The 20,569-nt window shown below is 38.6% G+C and overlaps 1 protein-coding gene across 1 annotated transcript; it reads right to left on the bottom strand.

Annotated features, from left to right (window-relative positions):
- Window positions 1-265: 265 nt before the first annotated feature.
- Window positions 266-19,871, bottom strand: PIWIL1 (piwi like RNA-mediated gene silencing 1). The gene is made up of 20 exons (XM_075769362.1): window positions 19,791-19,871; window positions 16,731-16,881; window positions 15,879-16,004; window positions 14,128-14,342; window positions 12,900-13,021; window positions 12,155-12,235; window positions 11,001-11,198; window positions 10,529-10,640; window positions 8,591-8,711; window positions 7,859-7,976; window positions 7,588-7,702; window positions 6,435-6,622; window positions 5,757-5,829; window positions 5,212-5,412; window positions 4,817-4,920; window positions 4,264-4,334; window positions 3,572-3,725; window positions 2,487-2,612; window positions 1,246-1,393; window positions 266-472 (listed from the first exon to the last, which is right to left on the bottom strand). Exons 1-20 carry the CDS (start codon window positions 19,869-19,871, stop codon window positions 356-358), a joined length of 2,622 nt encoding a protein of 873 aa, XP_075625477.1. The 3' UTR covers window positions 266-355.
- Window positions 19,872-20,569: the final 698 nt, after the last annotated feature.

Below are 20,569 nucleotides of genomic sequence, written 5' to 3'. Positions count from 1 at the left end.
CTATGTATCTTGCATGCTAGAAATTATTCTGTGTAAGACTTCCCGAAAACATAAATAAAAACAAGAGCTGATAATCTTTTGTGAAGTATCCCAGAAACACTTCAGTAAATAAGTATTAAAAAATAATAAAGAAGTTGCAGAGTTTGGATAGCAAGCAAGAGACCTATTCAAAATGCAGACCTGCTAGCTCAACCTACTTCCTACAACGAAAATAAAGTTCCACAACTGCACCTGTAATTATGTCATGCATACGTCTCTTAACAAAAAAACTTAGCAAAAAACTATACAAACCACCAGACAATTCTCCATTCCCTAGAAAGGAACTACATTTAATTTTTTAGCTGGTAACTTAACTTCAAAGATAGTAAAGTCTGTCTGAAAGCAACAGGTTTGGTTCTCTGTGAATACTCTGACCGACAAGGAAAGCCAGTTTATGGGCATATTGGCAAGGAGCAGGTACTCTGATAACACCCTGCAGAAGGAAAAAAAAGAAAAAAAACGGGGGGGGGGGGGGGGGAATTATTTTCAAGTCATTTACATAAGCATGCATTCACTGTAACAAAGAGTGTCCCGGAATTCAAAAGTTTGGACACATGGAAAATTTATATTCCCTGCAGTTTATACAGATTTGTGAAAAACAACATTACATACACTGAACACATTAAAAAATCCCCATGCTTTACAGAAAAATAGATGTGAAAAACTTGTCAACTCCCTTCCCCTCCGCACTCCAAAAAAGCCCCTTATGCAGGTTTACATGTGGTGCTGGACCTCATGGCATCAAGGTGGGACATGGGTAAGTCATGTGAAATATTTACAGTTACTAAATAGGCAAATCTAAAGCACACCTCAGGCACGAGCTGACTGTGCTGATCTCAGCATACAACAGAAGCCTCAAGGGAAATGGAGGAACACTGCTCCATCTCCACACAAATAAGTATTTCTGCAGGTAAGAAATGCTCATTTCAGTTTTGCTTTTGAAACAAATTTGAGAATTTGGGAACAGTACTCAAGAAACCCCAAGTATTTTCTAGAGAGAATAAAGATGACTTTAATCTTCAGACATAATTATAAACCGTCTAGTTCTCAAACCACCACTCTAGCTCAAAAGGGATACTTGTAGGCTTTTTGGATCTGCATGGGTCTTTTAAGGATACCTTTTTCTACCTTCTCATAGGTTGTTACTGCAGAGAGATGTGCAATTGTAGAAGAAAAATATTATCATTTCCCAGAGGAAATACTTACCGACCAGTTATAGTACATGTGGCAAAGTTTGTAGGTTAAACGTTGTACATGATCTGGCTTCAGTTTGCTAGTGTCATAAATTACATTATAATGTGTGGGTGCAACGCAGCCATTTCGCACTGCCTGACTCACAATGAAGAAATCATACCTGTAATAGAAGACACAAACACCAGAAGTCTGATACAGAAAGGGCTGCTTTTCTTAGAAAAACGCAAATCCCCACAAATTTGTCATACTTATTTTCTTCAAGTCACTTTATGCAGATTGAGTAAATCCCCAAAGTATGCCTATGCTTTGGTCACAAAATCATCAGTTTCCTCTATTTCTGAAAGGCCAGGAGATCTGGAAGAACGTAAATAATCTAATTATATGGAAAGGGCCTTAAGACCATGAAGATGTTAACCATTTGTCATATAGTCTTCCCCGCATAACCACACTGCACACGTACTTGGCTTACGCTCATTTCCTCTAGCTCCCCAAGCCACGTTTGGATGCGTAACCTACCACATCACTTGGAACATCTGCAACAAGCTAGTACAATACCACAAACAAAAGGCAAAACTACGTATCGGAACCATGCGCTGCCTCAGACAACTGCACGGTTCCCTAGGTGCTCCAGCATTCCCTGAAAGTAAAACATTTCACGGTGTACTGACAAGCTGTGCTTTTCCCACATACCTGACTTGAATTTCATGGAGTGTGACTGGCAAAAACGGTCAGTATTAACAGCAAGCGAATCAGTGAGATCTGTGTTACCTACACACATAACTGTACAATTCTGAGTCGTCTTCTAGTGACTTCCCAACCACCTAACAATACTTCCCAACTTGCTCATACAATGTAATGCTCACAAAGTAACAAAATCTATATGCAATGTCAAAACTCCAGCCAGCCAGAATTTCATTTCCGTTAAGGACAGCTGGGCAATCCTATCAATAGTCAGTCATTCAGTACTAAACCTTTAAAAAAATCAAAAAAGAGAAACACCAAGAAGTGAAACACAGACACTTAAAGTATATAAAATACTCTGATGTATACAAATACTCCATATTGAAAGCCATGAAATAATTGCTTAATGATTTCATAAAATTTAAGCTTCTCCATTTCTTTCATCTACATATTCACTGTAATTTCTTTTCAAAAGGACAGAAGTGTGGAAAGTATTCTTCTACTTGATATCAGATGTTATTTCCCTTATTATCACGTTGCCAGCAAAGAGAGGGAGTGTTACTTCAACTTACCACTCTGGTCTGGTAACCTCCACATCAACAACAGTACCAGGGGGTGGGTTTTTAAGTGCTCCACCGCTCTGTGCGAAGAATCTGGCATTCACTCGTTTCTTCACAACTATCACAGTAAGTCTTGGACTAAAATAAGTGGTAATAGAATTAAAAAACCCCCACGTGAACAAAAAACCCCACACTATCCTGAAAAACTGCACTGAGCCTATTTCAGAAGCAGATTCTCTAGAGCTTCCAATGAAAAGAAACTTTAGAGTTCTCCAGGGCATTAATGTCACATATAAGTCTTCACTAATTCAGTGATTTAGATTAAATAGGACATTGTTCATAACTTTAGATTTTCAGTTTCAGGTGCAACTTGGATACTATTTCTCAACAATCCAGCTTATATTTAACTTCATAGGGAGACAGAAAACAAACCACAAAGGGATCTTCTAAATCCAGATCTGATTTCTACTATCTCTCTACCTCATCTTTTCATACAGAAAACACTGTGTTTTAGCAGTATTTTTGGTAAAGAGCAAGCCATTAAGAGAAGCTAAGCAGAAGAAGTAAGCACTTCAATTCCTACTTGCTATAACTTGTCTTGTGCTCCACTTGCCTGCAGCATCAGGAAATATTTTCATTTTTCAGAGCAAATTAAGAAACCAAGTCACTGGAGTTGATAAGTTTTAAAGCAGAATGGTGAAAACTGTGCAGAACAAAGTGACTGGACAATAGACAGTTCTTTCAGAAGTGGAAAGAAAAAAAATGGACCTACTGGACACATGTGATAGGAATCAGGCTATGATCAACCAGTTGGAAAAAAGTATGCATTACCACATGCATCAAGAATGCCTGTGGAGTATACATGTACGTGTGTACTGAACACTCACGTGGTGCACGTACTGAAAACCTTCCCTATCATATTACAATTTTGGTATCTCAAATCACATAAACAATCATCAGAAAAGCAGTTATCTGAGCTCAAGTAAAAATGACTAAGGAGGAAAAGATGACACAATCTGCATCTATAATCATTTTTTGTATCCCAGTAATATATTCTCTTACAGTATAAAAAAGGGTGTTGGTGGAAACAGACTTACTTGTAGTCTTTTCCAACACTCTTCAAGCAATCCAGAAATTGAGGCACTTCATAATTAACCAAAGTATTTAGTTGTCCATCTCCTACACCATCACGATACACAATAATACGAGAAGGCAAATACTTATTCCACTTGAACCAGTCTCTTAGAGCAGCTTAAAAAAAATAATCAAACAAGAATAAAAGCTGTTAGCTGTAATGACAATTCATTGCAAAACAAAAATTGATTTTTATAACTGGAAAAACAGCAGTTAAGTTTTGAAACCTAAGGTCCTCAATCTTTCAGTAACCTGAAACAGGTATGCATTATGATACAGAAATGTTACCTGCAAAGAGTTCTGGTTTACCTGCATACCGACACAAAAAGAAAGAACCCGAGGAGATTATCTACTCTGCTGTCCTCTCTCACAGCAAGGAGCTGTCATCCTTTAAATCTGTCTCCTTTAAAGCATTCTTTGAAGCACACTGATAAGTAGTATTTAATTATTGTTAAGACATATGGGAATCAATGAAAGAACGTACACAAAATGCTATTAATTTTCAGCAATATTTACAACTGTATTTTTAATCTGTTTTTATCTAAGTTCACGTTAGTAATGCCTCCCCTCGAGGCAGCTAAGGTGGTGTGTTTTGAGGAAACTAAATTGTCATTCCTTAGATGTGACTCAACAAAAGCAGAAAGCCTTCTCTTACTTTGCAAGCAGGCTTTGAGCCCATCCACAAGTTCCTGCCCACGACCTTGAACAGCACAGCGGGAGAACCACCTGTGAAGAACAAAATGAAAGATGACCTTCAAAGCATTTCCCAGGCTTACTTCCATTAAGTTAGTTTTAAAATGGCTATGACAACTTAGTCTTTATGGGTATTGTGGGTCAATGCAGTCACTCTACGAGAGCATTTCCCTCGCAAAGCCCCTGTGGTAGACAAATGCTGTATCACCACGTCAATTCCTCTCAACCAAACAACTTTCACACAAAGAAAGAGCCTGTCACTCTGATGCCCTCTACTCATCCCAGCCCTTGGCCCACCATTCGCCTCTCCCATGCACTGCAGGAGGAGGACATCCCCTCAAGGGATGTGGTGGAAAAAATAAGCCACAATATACAGTTCTTATTAACAATGTACAGTAAATCAAATCTGGACACTTTCACGATGGCCCACCACATTCAAGCTGCTTTTCAGTTAAGGGAAAGATAAAGATTTTTTTTGTTTTTTTTTTTTTAATTCTTTGGCATGCAAATCTTACCGTGTCATTGTTTGATTCAGGCTAGCGACAAATCCTGCAATTGACTGCTTTCCAGATAAAGTGTCATGGTAACAATCAATTCCCACAACCATTACCTGTTTCAGCTTAAAAGGAATCAATACAGAACACATATTAGTACTTGAAGACAGGCCAAAGCACCCATCATCTCCATCCCGTAGTGTAACAAGATCACGACATAAGCTGTATGGTTTCAGGACGCTAAAGTAAACCATTGGCACCGAATTCTTTAATTAAATGTCTCCTCATGTCTTATTTAACTCCATACCTCTTTTCACAGACACAAAACAAACTACACAAAGAATACTCAATTTTCTTTTTTGGGGAAAAAGGCTTGCTTTTTAAAATGGAGCTCAATAAAGTAAAAAATTACTTACTGGGATCTCAACACTCCAAAGTTCTCCACCCATTTTACAGTTCATTTGTAAGGCAATTTTTGTTGCTATGGCCATAGCAGTCTGAGGCTTGCTTAAAGTGCGAGCAATCACACATTGACTTGGAATGGGACAATCTGTACATAAGTATTTTTTGATAGCATCATATTTATCCTTTCGGGAACTAGACAAAACACAAACTGCCTTTAAAGAAAAAAAAAAAGGGGGGGGTTAAAAAGCTGCATTCTCAGATTTACGTAACAGTTGTAGTTCTTTAGGAAAAGTTGCTTACGCTCAAGAGGAATATTCAAGTGCTCGCACTAAAAGAAATACTTGGAAAGTTCCAGTATCTACACGTGAGAGCCAAGTACAAAGGCTCTTTTCCAGAAGGATATGCATAGTCAGTCTGGGGTTTGAACAGGAGTATGAGTAGACATGTAGCAGATACTCAGGAGCCAAGAGTTCTATTTCTGAGAGTGGTGTTTTAAGACTAGTGGGATTCAATTACAGAGATTAACATAATTTGAAATTTGGATTCAAATACATACTATGTTTGTTTCAGGGGTAATGCTTTGCTGTAAAACCCTTAAATAAGCTTCTGTTCTATCATCTACTTCAATCCTGAAAAGGAAGAGAAAAAAAAATGCTTACAGGAAAAAAACCCAAAACTAACAGCTATTGAAATGTTAGCAAAAACACAGATGTTCATTATGCATCAGTACTGTATGAAGTATCACATTTATAGCTATTAATAAATGTATAATATTGACACATTTTGGAGATTAAGAGGAATCATCCCCAACTTAGGCTTCCAAGAGCAATGTAATTCAAAGTTAAAAGCAAGCACAGGTGCTCAAAGGATGATATTTGCAATGAGAACAAATCAGAATACATCCAAAGTCAGCAATAAAACATATATTCCTTCTTGTATTACATATAGCTCCACCTGAGAAGGTTTTGCTCAATAACTGCATGTCTAATACTGTTTAGTTTTGGCATGCTTCAACACCCAGTGAAAGCTCTCACAAATAAAACCGTGAGTAAGAAAAATCAGTCACTAGAGAAAACTGAACAATTTGCACACTGAAAGCAACTTTATTAAAAAGTCTCACAGAAGTTAGTATAGTGTGTCACACTATACTATCTCCTCGTTTAACAGCCTAAGCATGCTAAAATTATACTTAAGGTATATGTTATTTTTCCATCAGCTTTCTGAAGACACTTACATGGTTGCCTTGTTCATTCTGATTCCCAGAGATGGTGTGACTTTAAAGAGATTTTGAACTAACATATTAGCAATATCATAGTTGCGCCGCGTATATATTAATAACCAGTTGTCCAGAGGCTTTGCACAGATTAAGGGAGCTCCTCTAGTTTCCTTTGACCAATCAGCAAACTGAGGATTGTAATCAAACTGTAAATAAGAGATGGCAGAGAAAGAAAATCAACACCCTACCAAACAAGCGATACCACAACTACTTCCTGATATACTTCAGAACAGATTGTAACACTTCTGCCTAGAACAAATGACTTGATTTTTATCTGTTCTAATTTAAAATAGGCTTCATCTAGCCCTTTCAAGAAATCCTACAATCTTAAAATGTTTCATTTATAATTATGCAAAGACACTTATGATTTTCAGCCCAGGTAAGTTATTACTATTTGCTGCAGTTTTTGTGCTACAAAGACATCGCTGTTTATGTATTGACTTATTTTTCTCCCACTTTTCTTTTTAATAAGGTAAGTGCTTGAAAAAAAGATAGTATTATAAAGAAGATTACAGACTTGTATATCTGTGTATTTGGCAAAGGGTCTTTTATTCTCGTTATTGAAAAGATCTGATAAGACACTGTAAAATGCCCTTTTCCATCTAGCATCTATTCAAAACAACCCAAACACCTCTACTACAGAGCAAATATATAGTGTTTTATGGCAATCTATGACTTAATTGAAATTTAAGTTATTCATACTGAAAAGTCACCCCACCTCTGAGAGAACAGATACTATATGTGTGCTATCTACTGAACTGAAATCATTAGTGAATTTTAATTTGAAAGCCTTGGTAGTTTAATAAATGGAAACTAGTTAGAAACATCTTTGGTCTCCTAGTTTGTGTATCTGAAATGACTTTGTTTAGCAGAGGGACTGTTTTGCAAGGAAGACACTACTGTAATGCAAGCCGGAAAAGTCTTCAAGGGTTTCTAAACAGAACTTGTAAACAATTTAACAAGTTTGAGAGTCTCCTGTTTGGACAAAGACTTGTGTATAACATTTTCACTTATTATCCTTCATTTGTAAACCAACAAGTAGTATTTCCTTCCTTAAAAACTTGCTTCATCAGTGAAAAATCCAGAAGATTTTAGAAGTTGTTTTATTTACCACATTTCCTGATTGAAAGATCTTTTCTCCTTGAACAACTCTTCCCGTAAAGGATAATAAATTAGTATCAAAGCTTAAACCCCAGTCTCGCAGTTCCTTCTGAACATTGTCATCTCTGTTTAAAAACAAGATTTAAATTAAACCAAAGAAATGTGTTCTTGCTGAGACTTTTCTTTTTTAGAACCAGTAAGATTTCCAAAGTTTTGTTGCAAGAAAAGTTTATCATACAAGTTTTTCATGACAAAGTACAGAAGATATTAAGGTAGCATACTTTCGGATGTAGTCAATAAGTCTTCCAATTTCACGTTGCCTTTGCTCAGGTGGCACTCGCGTATGAACAGCCAAGTCTTTCATCATATTAAAATCATTACGCATCTTCTCAGTTAATCCTGTTAACAGCAAAATCTTTTTCTGAGTAAGAGTCAGACTAAGGCATAAGAAAAGTAAACTTGCAAGTCATGCAGGTTAACTGCGCATGTACTGCAGACACGTGAAGGTGTCAGTACTAATCAAGGTTTTCAGTTGCTCCCTGTACATACATTTCCATCTGCATAGAAAAAAGTCTGGATTTTTGCACTTAAGATGAAACCACAGAAGACATACAGCTCTATTTACATTTCCAAAGCAAAACAAAACAGTGCTGAGATAGACAGGTACTGCTAGTGCAAAGTGAGTATCTCAGAGGAAAATACATATTTATTTTCTTACAAAACTATCAATTTATAGTAAATTTCTGTTTTTCAACAGAAGTTCTACCACCAAAAACCACTACAGTGGGCCAATGTTGAACACTGCACATAAAGACTATGTGACATCAAAACCCCTCAAAACTTTCAACCTCATTTAAATATCTAATCTTTTAGCTACCAAACTTGTTTCTAAAGTTACATTTATACAAACAAAACATTTCTACTTAATTTTGCAAGAGGCTGCTGTCAAAATACCAGTTTCAGTAGGCATTATGGTTTGACAGATGCCTTGATATGAAAAAATGCTACAGTACCTGTTAGGAAGCACAGCTCTGGAATTAGAACCACAGGTCCTGGCATTATGCTTCCTCTCTTCCTCCTAGACTGACTGATCAAGACAGGCTGGTTCAAGTCAGTAATTTCTTGATTATATTGCTGTATTAGAAATATATATATTGTATGTTAGTTTCTTCATATCAAACACGCAGTTTTCTTAATAATAATGCTCACTTTAGAAATCAGTATTTTTCCTAAAACAAACAGAAAAAACAAAACAAAACCAACCAGCAACTTTTTTCAATTAGTATATCTAACTTAAGAGGACCTGGTTTTCTCAGAAAAGGCCAAACAAGGAAGCACTGTTCTCTCTATTGGTGTCATCAAATTATTCACTTGTAAGAGACCACAGAAATAATGTTTCTGCCTTGCTCAAGGCAGTATCACCCAGAGTATCTAATTCAAGATTAGGATGCTCATTCCAGATCAGCAATGGACAAAGTTCGTGCCCTATAGAGCAATTTAATTCAAGACATCACAAGAACCAAAGTAGATTCCTAGTGAAGTCTCTGAAATTCAACCCTTTCACAACCTTTCCTTGCATCTGACAAGAGGTGGTCTGCCTAGCTTTCACTAATTTATGTTGGAGGGGTGGGGAGGAGAAGCAACACAAGCTGACAGTCAAACCTACTTCATAGTTTAACTTTTTCTTAAAGAAAACCACAGGTCAGAAACCATCCAAAGGATAGCATTTAAAGACAAAAGAGTGAGATCACAGCAAAGGCAAGAAAGCAGAGAAAATTGATCATTTATAAACTCCATCCTGAACTAGAATGGATAATACAAATTTTGCTTCTAGTTTACTAAGTCTCATCCTGTTTTACAGTTGAAACTGGTGTACAGAAAGATTTCACGATTACAGTGGTAGGCCTCAATGGTAGAAAAGGTTAAGCTATGAAAGACTTACATAAACTTTGTTTCAAAGAACCAAAAGTATCAAACAGTACTTTCCCTTAAAATGACTGTCCATATATTCTGCTTCCAGTAAATTATGAGCAAACTTGCTGAGGGTACACTCTGTCTCATCATCCAGATCATTAACAAAGATGTTAAACAGCACTGGACCTGGTATTGACCCCTGGGGTACACCGCTAGTTACTCGACTCCAACTACACATTGTGCCACCAATCACCCCGCTCTGGGCCTGGCCATTTGGCCAGCTGTCAATCCACTTCACTGTCTGCTCATCCAGCTTCAACAGCTTCTCTACCAGGATCTTACAGGAGACAGTGTCAAAAGCCTTACTGAAGTTCAGGTCTAATTTGCTTAAGTATTGCCTGACCTGATTCTCTTGCACTGAGGGAATGTCTTCCCTGCTCCAGACTTTTCCCTGGTCTCTGGGGCCTGGGAATCCTAAATGGTGATATTGCTACTAAAAACTGAGGCGAAGGCAGCATTCAATACCTCATAGTCTTCCACACCCTGTGTCACCAGGGGCCCTGCCTCATTCACAGCAGTAGGGTCAAATCTTCCCCAGTTTTCCTTTTGTCACTTATGTACTTATAGAAGCCCTTCCTGTTGCCTTTAATATTCCTGGTCAGATTCAATTCCAGTTGAGCTTTGGCTTTCCTAATCTCATTCCTGTATGCTGGGACAATGTCTCCATATTCCTCCCAGATCACCTGTCCCTGCTTCCACCTCCTGTATACTTCCTTTCTGAGTTCTCCCAGGAGCTCCTTGTTCATCCATGCAGGCCTCCTGGCATTTTTACCTGACTCATTGGGAGCGACTACTCATGTGAACTCATGCTGCATAGGTTACTACCACTCTCAGATTACATAGTATCCATTAAAAATAAAATTCTATTAAGAAAACTATGAATTACAAATCCATGCATCACAAGCAAGTCTCTAACAATGCTCTAATATTTCAAGTTAAAGTGTAACACACACCCCCAGACAGTGAAGTTTCCATACCCTTTTGTAGTAGTCCACGTAGCTGATCTCAGAACCATCTGCTTTTCTAAAGGTACACTGCGGATTGGCATCCCAGTCAATATCATCAACTCTGTATGTTCTGTTGTTGTACCTAAACAAACAATTTCATCTGTTTTTTTAAAATCTTAACTCAGAACTGTGGGATGAAAAAGTTAACAGCAATACTCATGTAAGTTGAAAGTTTTGCTCCTATCAGCGGCAGTAACTTCAAATTTTCAATTGTAACAGACTATGAATTCTACTAAAAGCTAAATTGTAATAAACCCAAATGAAAACAGAACTAATCCTGTATGCACTCCTGCTTTTGTAAACGCTGTCACCTCAATTAGTTTGCTAGCTTGACGATGATATCATTTTCATACTTTCTGATGCTTCATTGTATACTTCAGGATATGAAACATTCAAAAAAATAAATAGATCTCTAAGATGACAAGAGTCTAAAGAGACTTACTTTGTAAGAACAATTAAACCAATCAGCTCTTTAGCACAGGTATCTCTAAATCTTTGCTCTTCAACCTGGTAATACAGACTGTACATAAAATCCAGCACTGTTTCACTGCGAAGAACCTTATGGCTCACATCTGTACATAACATAATGCTTTCCTCATACTGGAGGATAGAGCTTGTGAAGCCTGGCCAAACCATCAACCTGTCGAAAGAGAACATACAGAATCTTAACGTGCTTTAAAGCATCTCTATTATCACCCCTTAAGTTATTTATATCCACTTTCCCAGACACTAGAAAGCAGTCAAGACACAAAGTAACCATTATCCAAATATAAACAAGCTCCTGAAATTTAACAAAACAAAAAATATTTTACATATACATGTATCTTACTGAAGATACATGACTTATCTTTAGTCAACATAATATAAAAAACATTTATGGAATGACATAGCAATAACCGAAGTGAAAGAAAGGATGCTTCAAAACCTACAAAATCCATTTCATGCTATTAGTCTTAAAAAGCTTATATATAAAGTGCACGGGTATTCCAGACACACTGAAGAGAAAAAGACCAACAGTCTATCTAGTAGAACAAAGTCCAGCTTCTTCCACCAACCAGGTTACGTAGGCTAGGTTAATGGCAAGGAGTACACCAGAGCTGTATGACGTGGCTCCACTCAAACTGAAGGTTACTAACTTGTACAACAGTTGTAGGGCTAACCAGAAGCATCAAGTCACATCATAGGGGATCCTGGCAGGAAATGGGGACAAGACATGACAGCTAGCAACAGATGAGTTTCAGAACTGCCCATCTAGCAGGGTATGGCCAGATATGAATTTAGATGGCAGATTAAATGGACTTCAGAATGAAGGCTGGACATCCCTGAGCTTCAGAATTAAAGTATTCAGAGATCTCAGGCTTAGAGGCATTTAAACTCTGACACTGGAATAAAGTGGAATAGCAGAACACACCCTGGTAAAGAATAGTGAGCTCTTACACATAGAAAAACTATTTTAGGAGAACAAAGTCTCACGCTTCCTGGGAATACCAGTTTAAGTCCATGCTTTTATTAGAAGATAAACCACTAGAGAGGTACCAAAGCATCATCCTTTGTTCCCACACCCCTCCTAAACCCAAGTATCCTTTTTGGCCAAACCTGTGATTAGGGATGCTGATTGGGTCACTGGGGTTGTAATAATTACGTCCAATCTGCTGCAAATTCAACATCTTCAAAAGCCTAGAAGTTGAAATATGCATGTCATTTACCATTATTATTCAGTTTATCAAACTATGCATGGTCCCATCCCTCTGCACAACCTCATTTTTTGTTCATCTGACCAAATGAAAGAGTCACAAATATGAGCTTTTCATTAAACTCAATTTAGAAAGGCCATGGACACATTAATGGCAATTAATGAATTGAGAATAAGTTAGCATACAACCCAACCTTCCACCAACCAGTTGAAGGTAGCAGTCTAAACAAGCTGCATTTCAGATGAAGCAGTCAGTCCGGGTACCAAGGTTAAGTGGAAAGTCTACAGCAAAATAAGTGATTTGCTAGTTCAAGGTCCTGCACTACTATTTGCTTTAAGAGGCAAATCCAGACACAAAAGGAGAGCAGAGATAGGACTAACTGCCTACAACAGTTAGCACTCCAGTGTGAATCTGCTTGTTCAGGGAAAAGGTATAAATTCATTTCACACTAACATGTGCCAGCAACATGCATAAAACTGAGCATTAAAATGTTGCCAGATGTGGTTGGCCACACAGTAACAGTAGCTACAAAGGCTTAAAAATTTACATTTATAATATTCATCTGTAGTCCATTCTTCAGAAAAGAAAAACTTAAGTCAGATATTTTCAGAATGACTTCTTATAAAGACGTAACTTGAACAGCAAACCTTCTAAAAATGATGTTGTAAAATTGGAGACACGTAGGTGAAGTAGGTGGCAATTCATTAGTCAACGTGATTGTTATCTTCACATTCTCTCCATTTCGAGTCCTACTAAACACTTCAGAAACCTGAGAAAGTGAAGTCAGGTTAATAAAATTAGAGGCAAACAGGGACACAGCTGGACTTTGGTCCATTAATATTGAACTTGTACATTAAGATTCTAAGTAATAATTCAAGACTTAGCTGAAACAGGAATTCAATTTCCTACTATGTCTGTAAACTATAACCTAAAATGCTTCATTCGTTTGGATGAAGACAACTAATGGAGTAGAATGGAGGCTATCCCTAAAGCAGATGAATTCAAAGTGAAGAGAGGGAGATCCCTTACCAATTACTATCACAGGAAAGACCCAACTTGAGGAAATAAACTTAATATATTGCCAATTAATATATATTTAATTACTAATTCAGGTACAGGGGGGCAAAAAGACAAACATTAAAACACATAGTAAAAACATCCTCTCCCTTTTCCAGGCTCAACTTCCCTCTGGACTCGTCTGCCCCCCTCTGTTAACACTACCAGTTAACACTCAGTCCCTTCAGTAAGGCAGAGTGGCACAAGGGGCAGAGGAGGGGGGGAGGCAGGGGCCACCATCAGTCAGTGGCATTTTCCCTCTGCCACTCCTTTCTTCTCAGATTTTTCTTCTGCTCTGGCATTTTCTTCCCCCTTTTTAAATACACAGAGGGACCATCAACATTGCCGATGGGCTCAGCTTTGGTCTGTGGTGGGTGCATTGTGAAGCCAGCCGGAAATGGCTGTTGTACAGCATAGGGCAGCCCCTAACCTCTTCCCATAGGGGCCACCCCAGACCTCCCCCAGCTACCAAAACCTTGCCACATACACTCAATGCATCCCCCCTTTCAATTATGTTGGATGTTAAAACACAGAAGTTACGAAGAGATCTAAGCAGAAAGAAAAGTAAAGGAAAAATACTGTCTGTACTATCCACTTCTGTGGAGAGGATTATTCTAGCCTGCAGAACCTAAGCATTAGAACCAGAGGTTTATTACCAAATTTCTCTACACAAGCAAATTAGTTTATACTAATATATTCAATCCAACTAAATGTTCTTAGGGACATCAATTCTCTAACTTCACCCACACCAGTAAGAAACAAGAAGCATCACAAAATGCAAGTCAAAATAAAAAATAAAATAGCATTGTCATATCACACCTTGTTCCCTAGTTTTTTTGGCAAGAATAATATTGATCCATCAAACGCATGTGTCTTTCCAATTAGCTCTTCATGCTGAAAGAGCAAAGCTGATCGAAGGCGGCGTGCTTCCATCTCAGGACTATAGCCAACGTGGTACTGATACAAAGCCCACTGCGGCCGAGAAGTCAAACGAAAGTAGTTTGCAGTTAATTTTATCCTAACACCCGAAGAACCTAAAATGAGAGGCAAATATCTTCAGCATTACAAAATTTTACCAGTTTATAGTAATTCAGCAGCTTTGAGAAATGTTAAAAAACTAAGACATTCAGACAAGATTAGAGCTAATTTATGTTCTGCAACTGTTCTAGCTTAGTAAGTTATAGGAAATACTCACATAGGCATAGCATTATCTTAGACACTCACCCACTTATTAGAGCTTTTTATAATTCCTTAAGCGGTCAGGAAAACTCTCACATCAAATGAGGTAAGCATTTAGATCAGTAACCTGTCTCCCAAAGTGCCAAGTACTAGACAGATAAGTTTCCACCAAAACATAAACTTCCTTTGTTGACAAATTAATCCTTCTTTACATGAATCACAAACATAGAACAGAAACTAACAGTATCAATCACAAAAGATATCCACATTCCCATTCATATGTGATGAGATTAAATTTCTTAAGCCATTTCAAGATTTTTTCAAACGAACAAAGCAAACAAAAAAACCAGTAAGAACTAGCTCTAGATCACTTAAAGTATTTCTTACTATTTTTTCATGTGTCATTTCAATTTCTTTTAAACTTAAAGACACAAGTCTAGTAAAAAATACATTGCAGACAATTGTGGATCATTCTTTTAATTTGGTTTTCATTACCCATTTTTTCCTATCTGAAACACAGCACCCTAGATGAAAACAAAATATCCTACCACATACAAAGCGTGTATACTACACTTGAAAACTGTACAAAGCTACAGAGAGGAAACACAAGGCTGGCAATACACCTGCCCTACTAAGTTCAGTGATCCATGATCTGCGTCAATGTAGCTCTAGATAGAAATTTAGATGAGAAGAAAACAACTATATTGCTTCTGGCCCAAAGTGACTCAAGCAGGACTAAGCGCTACCATTCCTGGGCCCGTGGCATGATCCAGTTATCATTCAATTAAGTGAAAGTGGGTCTACAGTTGCTGTTATCTCATTGGGATGTCTCACAGAGTCACTTGCAATACAAAACTACTATCAGCACAGAACATGTACTGTTGATGTTAAAAATTATTGCACTCTAAAAAGAAGGCAGGACCATCATGACATCCTCCTTTTACTTCTTTTCATATGCACGATTTCACCTCAAGGAAAGAAGCATATCACCTTTATTTAAACTAAAAGCTTCTTCTTCAGAGGCCTCAAATTCCACATTAGGAGATCTTTATGAATTTGGTTAGGTCAATGCATTACAAACTCAAACTTCTAGAAGAAAACCTACAGAGTCCTGCTTGAAGAGACAGACATCAGGAACATACAACAATCATCACTTATGTCTAAATAGCTGCAATATAAATACCACACACAACTTCTGCCTGAAGCACTTTGCCATCAGACATGCCATCTTACGAGTTGCTCCGATATCTGAATAGGAACAGTAACTTTTTCTATTACACAATGAAGATTTTTGTTTTATTGGTGCTCTAGGGGATACTAAAAGCAGAAACAAAACAAAACCATTTTTCATTTCAACTTGCTTATATTTCTCTAGTTTAATCTGAACATACCAGTTTTTGATTCTTGAACATGTTCTATGGCTTGCCGAGTATTTACTCCGAGGTCATGGAAATCTCTACGACGTCCACCCCTATCTGCTAAAGACAATTCCTGAAATCCTGCTGAAATCTGTAATCCTATTGTTTTCAAATTTGAAGAAGAGGAAGAATTACAATCAAGTTTTATATACAAATAAGAATTAAATACAATTCAATTTTGAAAGTAATTTATATATAAAACTAAGAGAAATCATGACATGTGAAGTTTCAGCTTTTGCTGTGTAATAAATTAATTTAAAAATTCAGGTAACATATATAGCTTCTAAGATTTACAGTTAACTAGTAAGCAAACAGAAGAGCTCACTAGCCAAGTGAAAAAAAGATGTAAACCCTCCAAATCAATCTCTTCCACAAATGCAGGGAGGACAGATCTTTCACTTCAGCTCCATCTGGCACCAAAACATTTAAATACACTGTCATGCAAAATAGGTAAGAAAGTTTAATTTCCTTATTAAGATTCAAGAAAAACAATGCACTATCAACATGAAATTTACTATTGGGATTCATGCAGTTAATTGTGCCAAATATTTTCTAATTATTTTCTTAAAACTCTTTTGATAGAGGAGATGGTACAGACAGAATAAAGCAACTTAAGGTAGTTTTCAGAATTCCTGCTTCAGTTATACTGCACCTTACAATAATAACGCTATCATCACAAGGTATGTACAGTGAACTTTTCCAAATCTTAGTAATAAATTTCATTTTGAAAAGAAAAATTAGAAATACAGTCTAAAGAATGTCTTAATTGCATTCTCTTCAAAACACTTGATCTTGTGGGCAATGAGCTTTTTCACCCTTTCTGACCTTCTGGCCTTCTCCCATTCTGGCCTAATGGAACACTCTGAGGGCCCCTCTGTCGTCCATGGCCACCGGGTTCTTCCAATACTGATGGAGGAACACGCGGTTGCTGAGGTTGCTGACGGCCAGGTGGATGACTTGGCAAAGTCTGTTGAACCTGCAATGGTTGGGAACAACTTTTCCTACTGCAACTAAAGAAACAACATACTTCCAAGAGTATAGCAAAACAAAGTCACTAACCAAGTACAGAATACTCAAACACCCAAGCGTAACAGTTACATAAAGTTCAAATCTTTTTTCCTATATTAAGTAGCAGAATTATTACTCTCTACTTCAAACTCCAAAATAACAGGGAATTTTGTACGTTAATATTCATTTAACTAGCAGTAAAAGCAAAACTCCTCTTTCCAAGCTCTAAAATTTCTGGACGTCTCATTTTAACAACCCCTCTGATACTCAAGTAGATGACTATTCATTTTATAAAAACACCTTTTGCAATTTTACTGTCTAGTGAATAAATAATATTAAAAAGTGTCATGCCTGGAAGAACTGCAGTACACAACCTTCAGCCCTGAACAATCCCACAATTCAGTTTCATGTTAGTGGACTGCAGTCTACCCCATAAGTTAGTCCCTCCAGAAGTAACCAATTTCTTTTCCATAAGTAAGTAAGCAAGCAAGAGGCCAATACCAAGGATGATCATGAAACCTGAGCTAGAGAGCCAGTATAGCTCTGACTTGTCCTACAACATAGCAGTAGGAACCCCCTGAACCAGTGTCACCCAACCTGCCAGCAATCCATTCCTGGAGTTCCTCAACTCCTTTGCTCTCAGAGCTCTGGGTATGTCTTGTGTTTCCCATATGCATATTCTGACACTGAACACAAGATCAGTAACTAAGCAGGCCTCTCTGTTCTTATACTCTCCACCTTATTTTTACACGTTATAAGGTCTGTCAAAAGTATACTCTCTAAGAAGCCTGTAAATATCCACACACTACTGCACACATCAAATGTACACAACCCTAAAGAGTATACGTGAAAACTATCAGAGTCTAGTACTACCACAGTAACAGCATATTATCGCAAGTTTTGTGCTCTCTATAGCATTCATAAAAGTAGTTCAGGAAAGATCTGTTCTGCTTTGCCTCTCATCTATATTCCATCCTTGCCCTCAAAGGAAGTGGCAATATCACCTACATGGATCTTCTAGTCCAACAGCTAGGCACTGAGCCCCGCTACCCTGAGATGACCATATTCTTTCCTGTCCATTAAAGGATCAGGGTAGTGCTCCGGGTCCAGTTATAATCTGAAGGAAGAGATTATGCTGGGACAGGGTTCACTCTACGGGTGCGGGAAAGAGGGTTTTCAACAATCCTGTCCTTCATAGAACCACAAGATAATTCAGCCTGAAAGAAACCTCAGGAGGTCTCTAGCCCAACCACCTGCTCAAAGCCAGGTGAATCATGAGGTCTGATCAGGTTGCTCAGATTTATCCCATCTCCAAGGATGCAGACTGCACAACCTCAGTGCACACCCTCTTCCAGTGCTCAACTGTCCTCATTATGAAAATATTTTTCTTTACATCCACTCAAAACAACTCTTGCTTCAACTTGTGCCCATTGTGTCTCATCCTCTCACCATGCACTATTACAAAAAGCCAAGCTCCATCTTCTTGGTATCCTCCTTGAAGGCTGCAGTCTCCACATTGGGAAGGACTTCCTACAGACTGACCAAGCTATCCTCTTTCCTAATTCTGCAGCAAGAAAGATTACAGGGTTGCCAGGACACTACTAAGGAAAGGCAGGCCCCCGACCACCTTAAATATCACTAATGCTTTTTGATGAAAAACTCAGTAATAATAACTTGGTCTATTATGATACCTCTGTATCAGTCCAGTGTAAAAATCAAATGGTATGGTTCATTTCCATAATACATGGCTAGTTGTTCCCATCTTCCCCTGCAATCAGCATGGATTATGTTCTCACTTAAACTGGGACAGAGCGCATACCTCAGCCCTCATTTTCCAAACATCTAATATAAACCCTCTTATTCATTCCACAATCTCTTTTCAAATGCCTTTAGAAATACTTCTGGAAAACTAACCCTCTTGGAGGGAGATATGTACAGTTGACACAGTAGAACAGTGGCAGCCTATATAGAAGAAAAAGTCAAACTGGACTTTTCTCCACTCAAATTGCATCAATATACATAGTGCATGTAAAACACCTAAGCCTCACTGTTTCCTTTACTCTCTTCACCCACAGCAGAACACTGATATAACCTCCTGACTTCTGCTAGCAATTCTATTCAAGTCAAAGAGACCAAGTTTGAAGTAATCAAGTCTCTTAGGTTTATAAATTCCACTCCAGGTTCAAGAGGTGCATCAATGTTAGTGCTAATGCAAGATGCATTTCACTATTTGAGAAACAGAACTGTAAACTACCTTCTGACACATTTAAAACTCATCTGACACTGGCAGGAAATGGACTAGGAATGCTCCTCCAGTCTAAACACATTCTCAAATGAAAGTTGATTAATAACTGACAAATTTGAGGAACTGCTTTAAAAAAATCTCCAAGTGTGTGGCAATGGCTGCAAATAAAGAAGTATCAGCCATTTTCAAGCTACAGTTTGAACAGGGCATATATGCAGAAAACAAGCCCTAAACACTAGTTCAAATGCAGAGACAGAAAGTCCTTGATATGGAAATTCAAAACAACAGGAACAGGTCAGAACACCTGCCAGACCCAGGTTCTGCCCAAATACACATCAACAGCGGCAACCTAGTAAGTTCTGCGGCTCTGCATGGTATCACAGTGGACAAAGCAGACTATGAAAATGCCTACCTATTTCCACTAGCTCTATATGACAACCGTATTAAAACAAGAGTACTTGTTTGGAAGTATACAAAAAAATTCTTAATAAAAACGAGTTAAAGTAACTATACACCTGATATAATATATACATACACACATCTAACATATATACCTGATATTAAACTAGGAAGTAGTTGAGCTATGACATTTCAAAGCCTAGCTGTGCTAATTAAAAAGAGAACCAACTTACAGATGCAGCTCCTACAGAAGGCACAGCAGTCTCCTGTCCTGGAGGTCTTCCTCTTGCTCTGGCTCTAGCTCTTCCTGTCATTTCTTCTAAGACAAACCACCTTCAGCATTAGTGTTCAATCTTCTCCTTCCCCATCCTTATTCCAATAAATATTATGAGCAACCCTACTGCATTTGCCCTCATTTAATTTCAACTGCTTCAGTAAAACATATACTGCTGTTCAACCTTCCCTTCTTTGGTTCTCCACACTAACACAGCCACAACAGGTAAGGGGAAATTACAGCTTCTTATAGTCAAGTCTGAACTGACTGGCACAGTCCACCACAAATTCTGAAGCTGTGAAGAAGGTCAACTAGACTGGAGAGCATGGCAGGACCTGCAAACCAGCCCCAGACACCTGTCTATGCCCTCCCCGCACAGCGACCCTTCCCTTCCACGTGGGATCGGCCCTCACTTCTCTACCAGCCTCGAGCAGTTTGCGGGGCCAAAATCTGCGCCCAGAGGCGCCCCTCCTCCACCGCCTGCCCTGCCTGGCCCTCGGCGTTACCTCAGCCTGCCCCCCCAGGCCGCGACGGCACTCTGCTCCCACCCCAGCGACACACAACAGGCCGTCCTCTTCACGACGCCGCACGACTTTGTTCCCGCTAGGGTAAGCAGCCACTCTCGCAGCCGAAAGCGCCCGCAGATCGGTGCCCCGGGCACAAGAACCTCCACGCCGCCCGCCTCGCAGCGACCGGCCGCCCCCGCCCTCCCCTCCCCTCAGGCCGACCAGGCCGCGC

Source organism: Balearica regulorum, chromosome 17 (genome assembly GCF_011004875.1).
Source record: "Balearica regulorum gibbericeps isolate bBalReg1 chromosome 17, bBalReg1.pri, whole genome shotgun sequence".
NCBI classification, from domain to species: domain Eukaryota; kingdom Metazoa; phylum Chordata; class Aves; order Gruiformes; family Gruidae; genus Balearica; species Balearica regulorum.
The sequence above is the reverse complement of the archived record's forward strand: the minus strand, read 5'-3'. Positions and strand labels throughout refer to the sequence as shown.

Excerpts from the sequence above, each read along its gene's own strand:
- PIWIL1 (XM_075769362.1), bottom strand. The coding sequence starts at position 19,871 with ATGACAGGAAGAGCTAGAGCCAGAGCAAGAGGAAGACCTCCAGGACAG. Across the intron at positions 2,613-3,571 it reads AGTGTTGGAAAAGACTACAA|TCCAAGACTTACTGTGATAG; the intron begins GTAAGTCTGTTT and ends CACTTATTTTAG. Across the intron at positions 473-1,245 it reads ACATGTACTATAACTGGTCG|GGTGTTATCAGAGTACCTGC; the intron begins GTAAGTATTTCC and ends TTCCTTCTGCAG.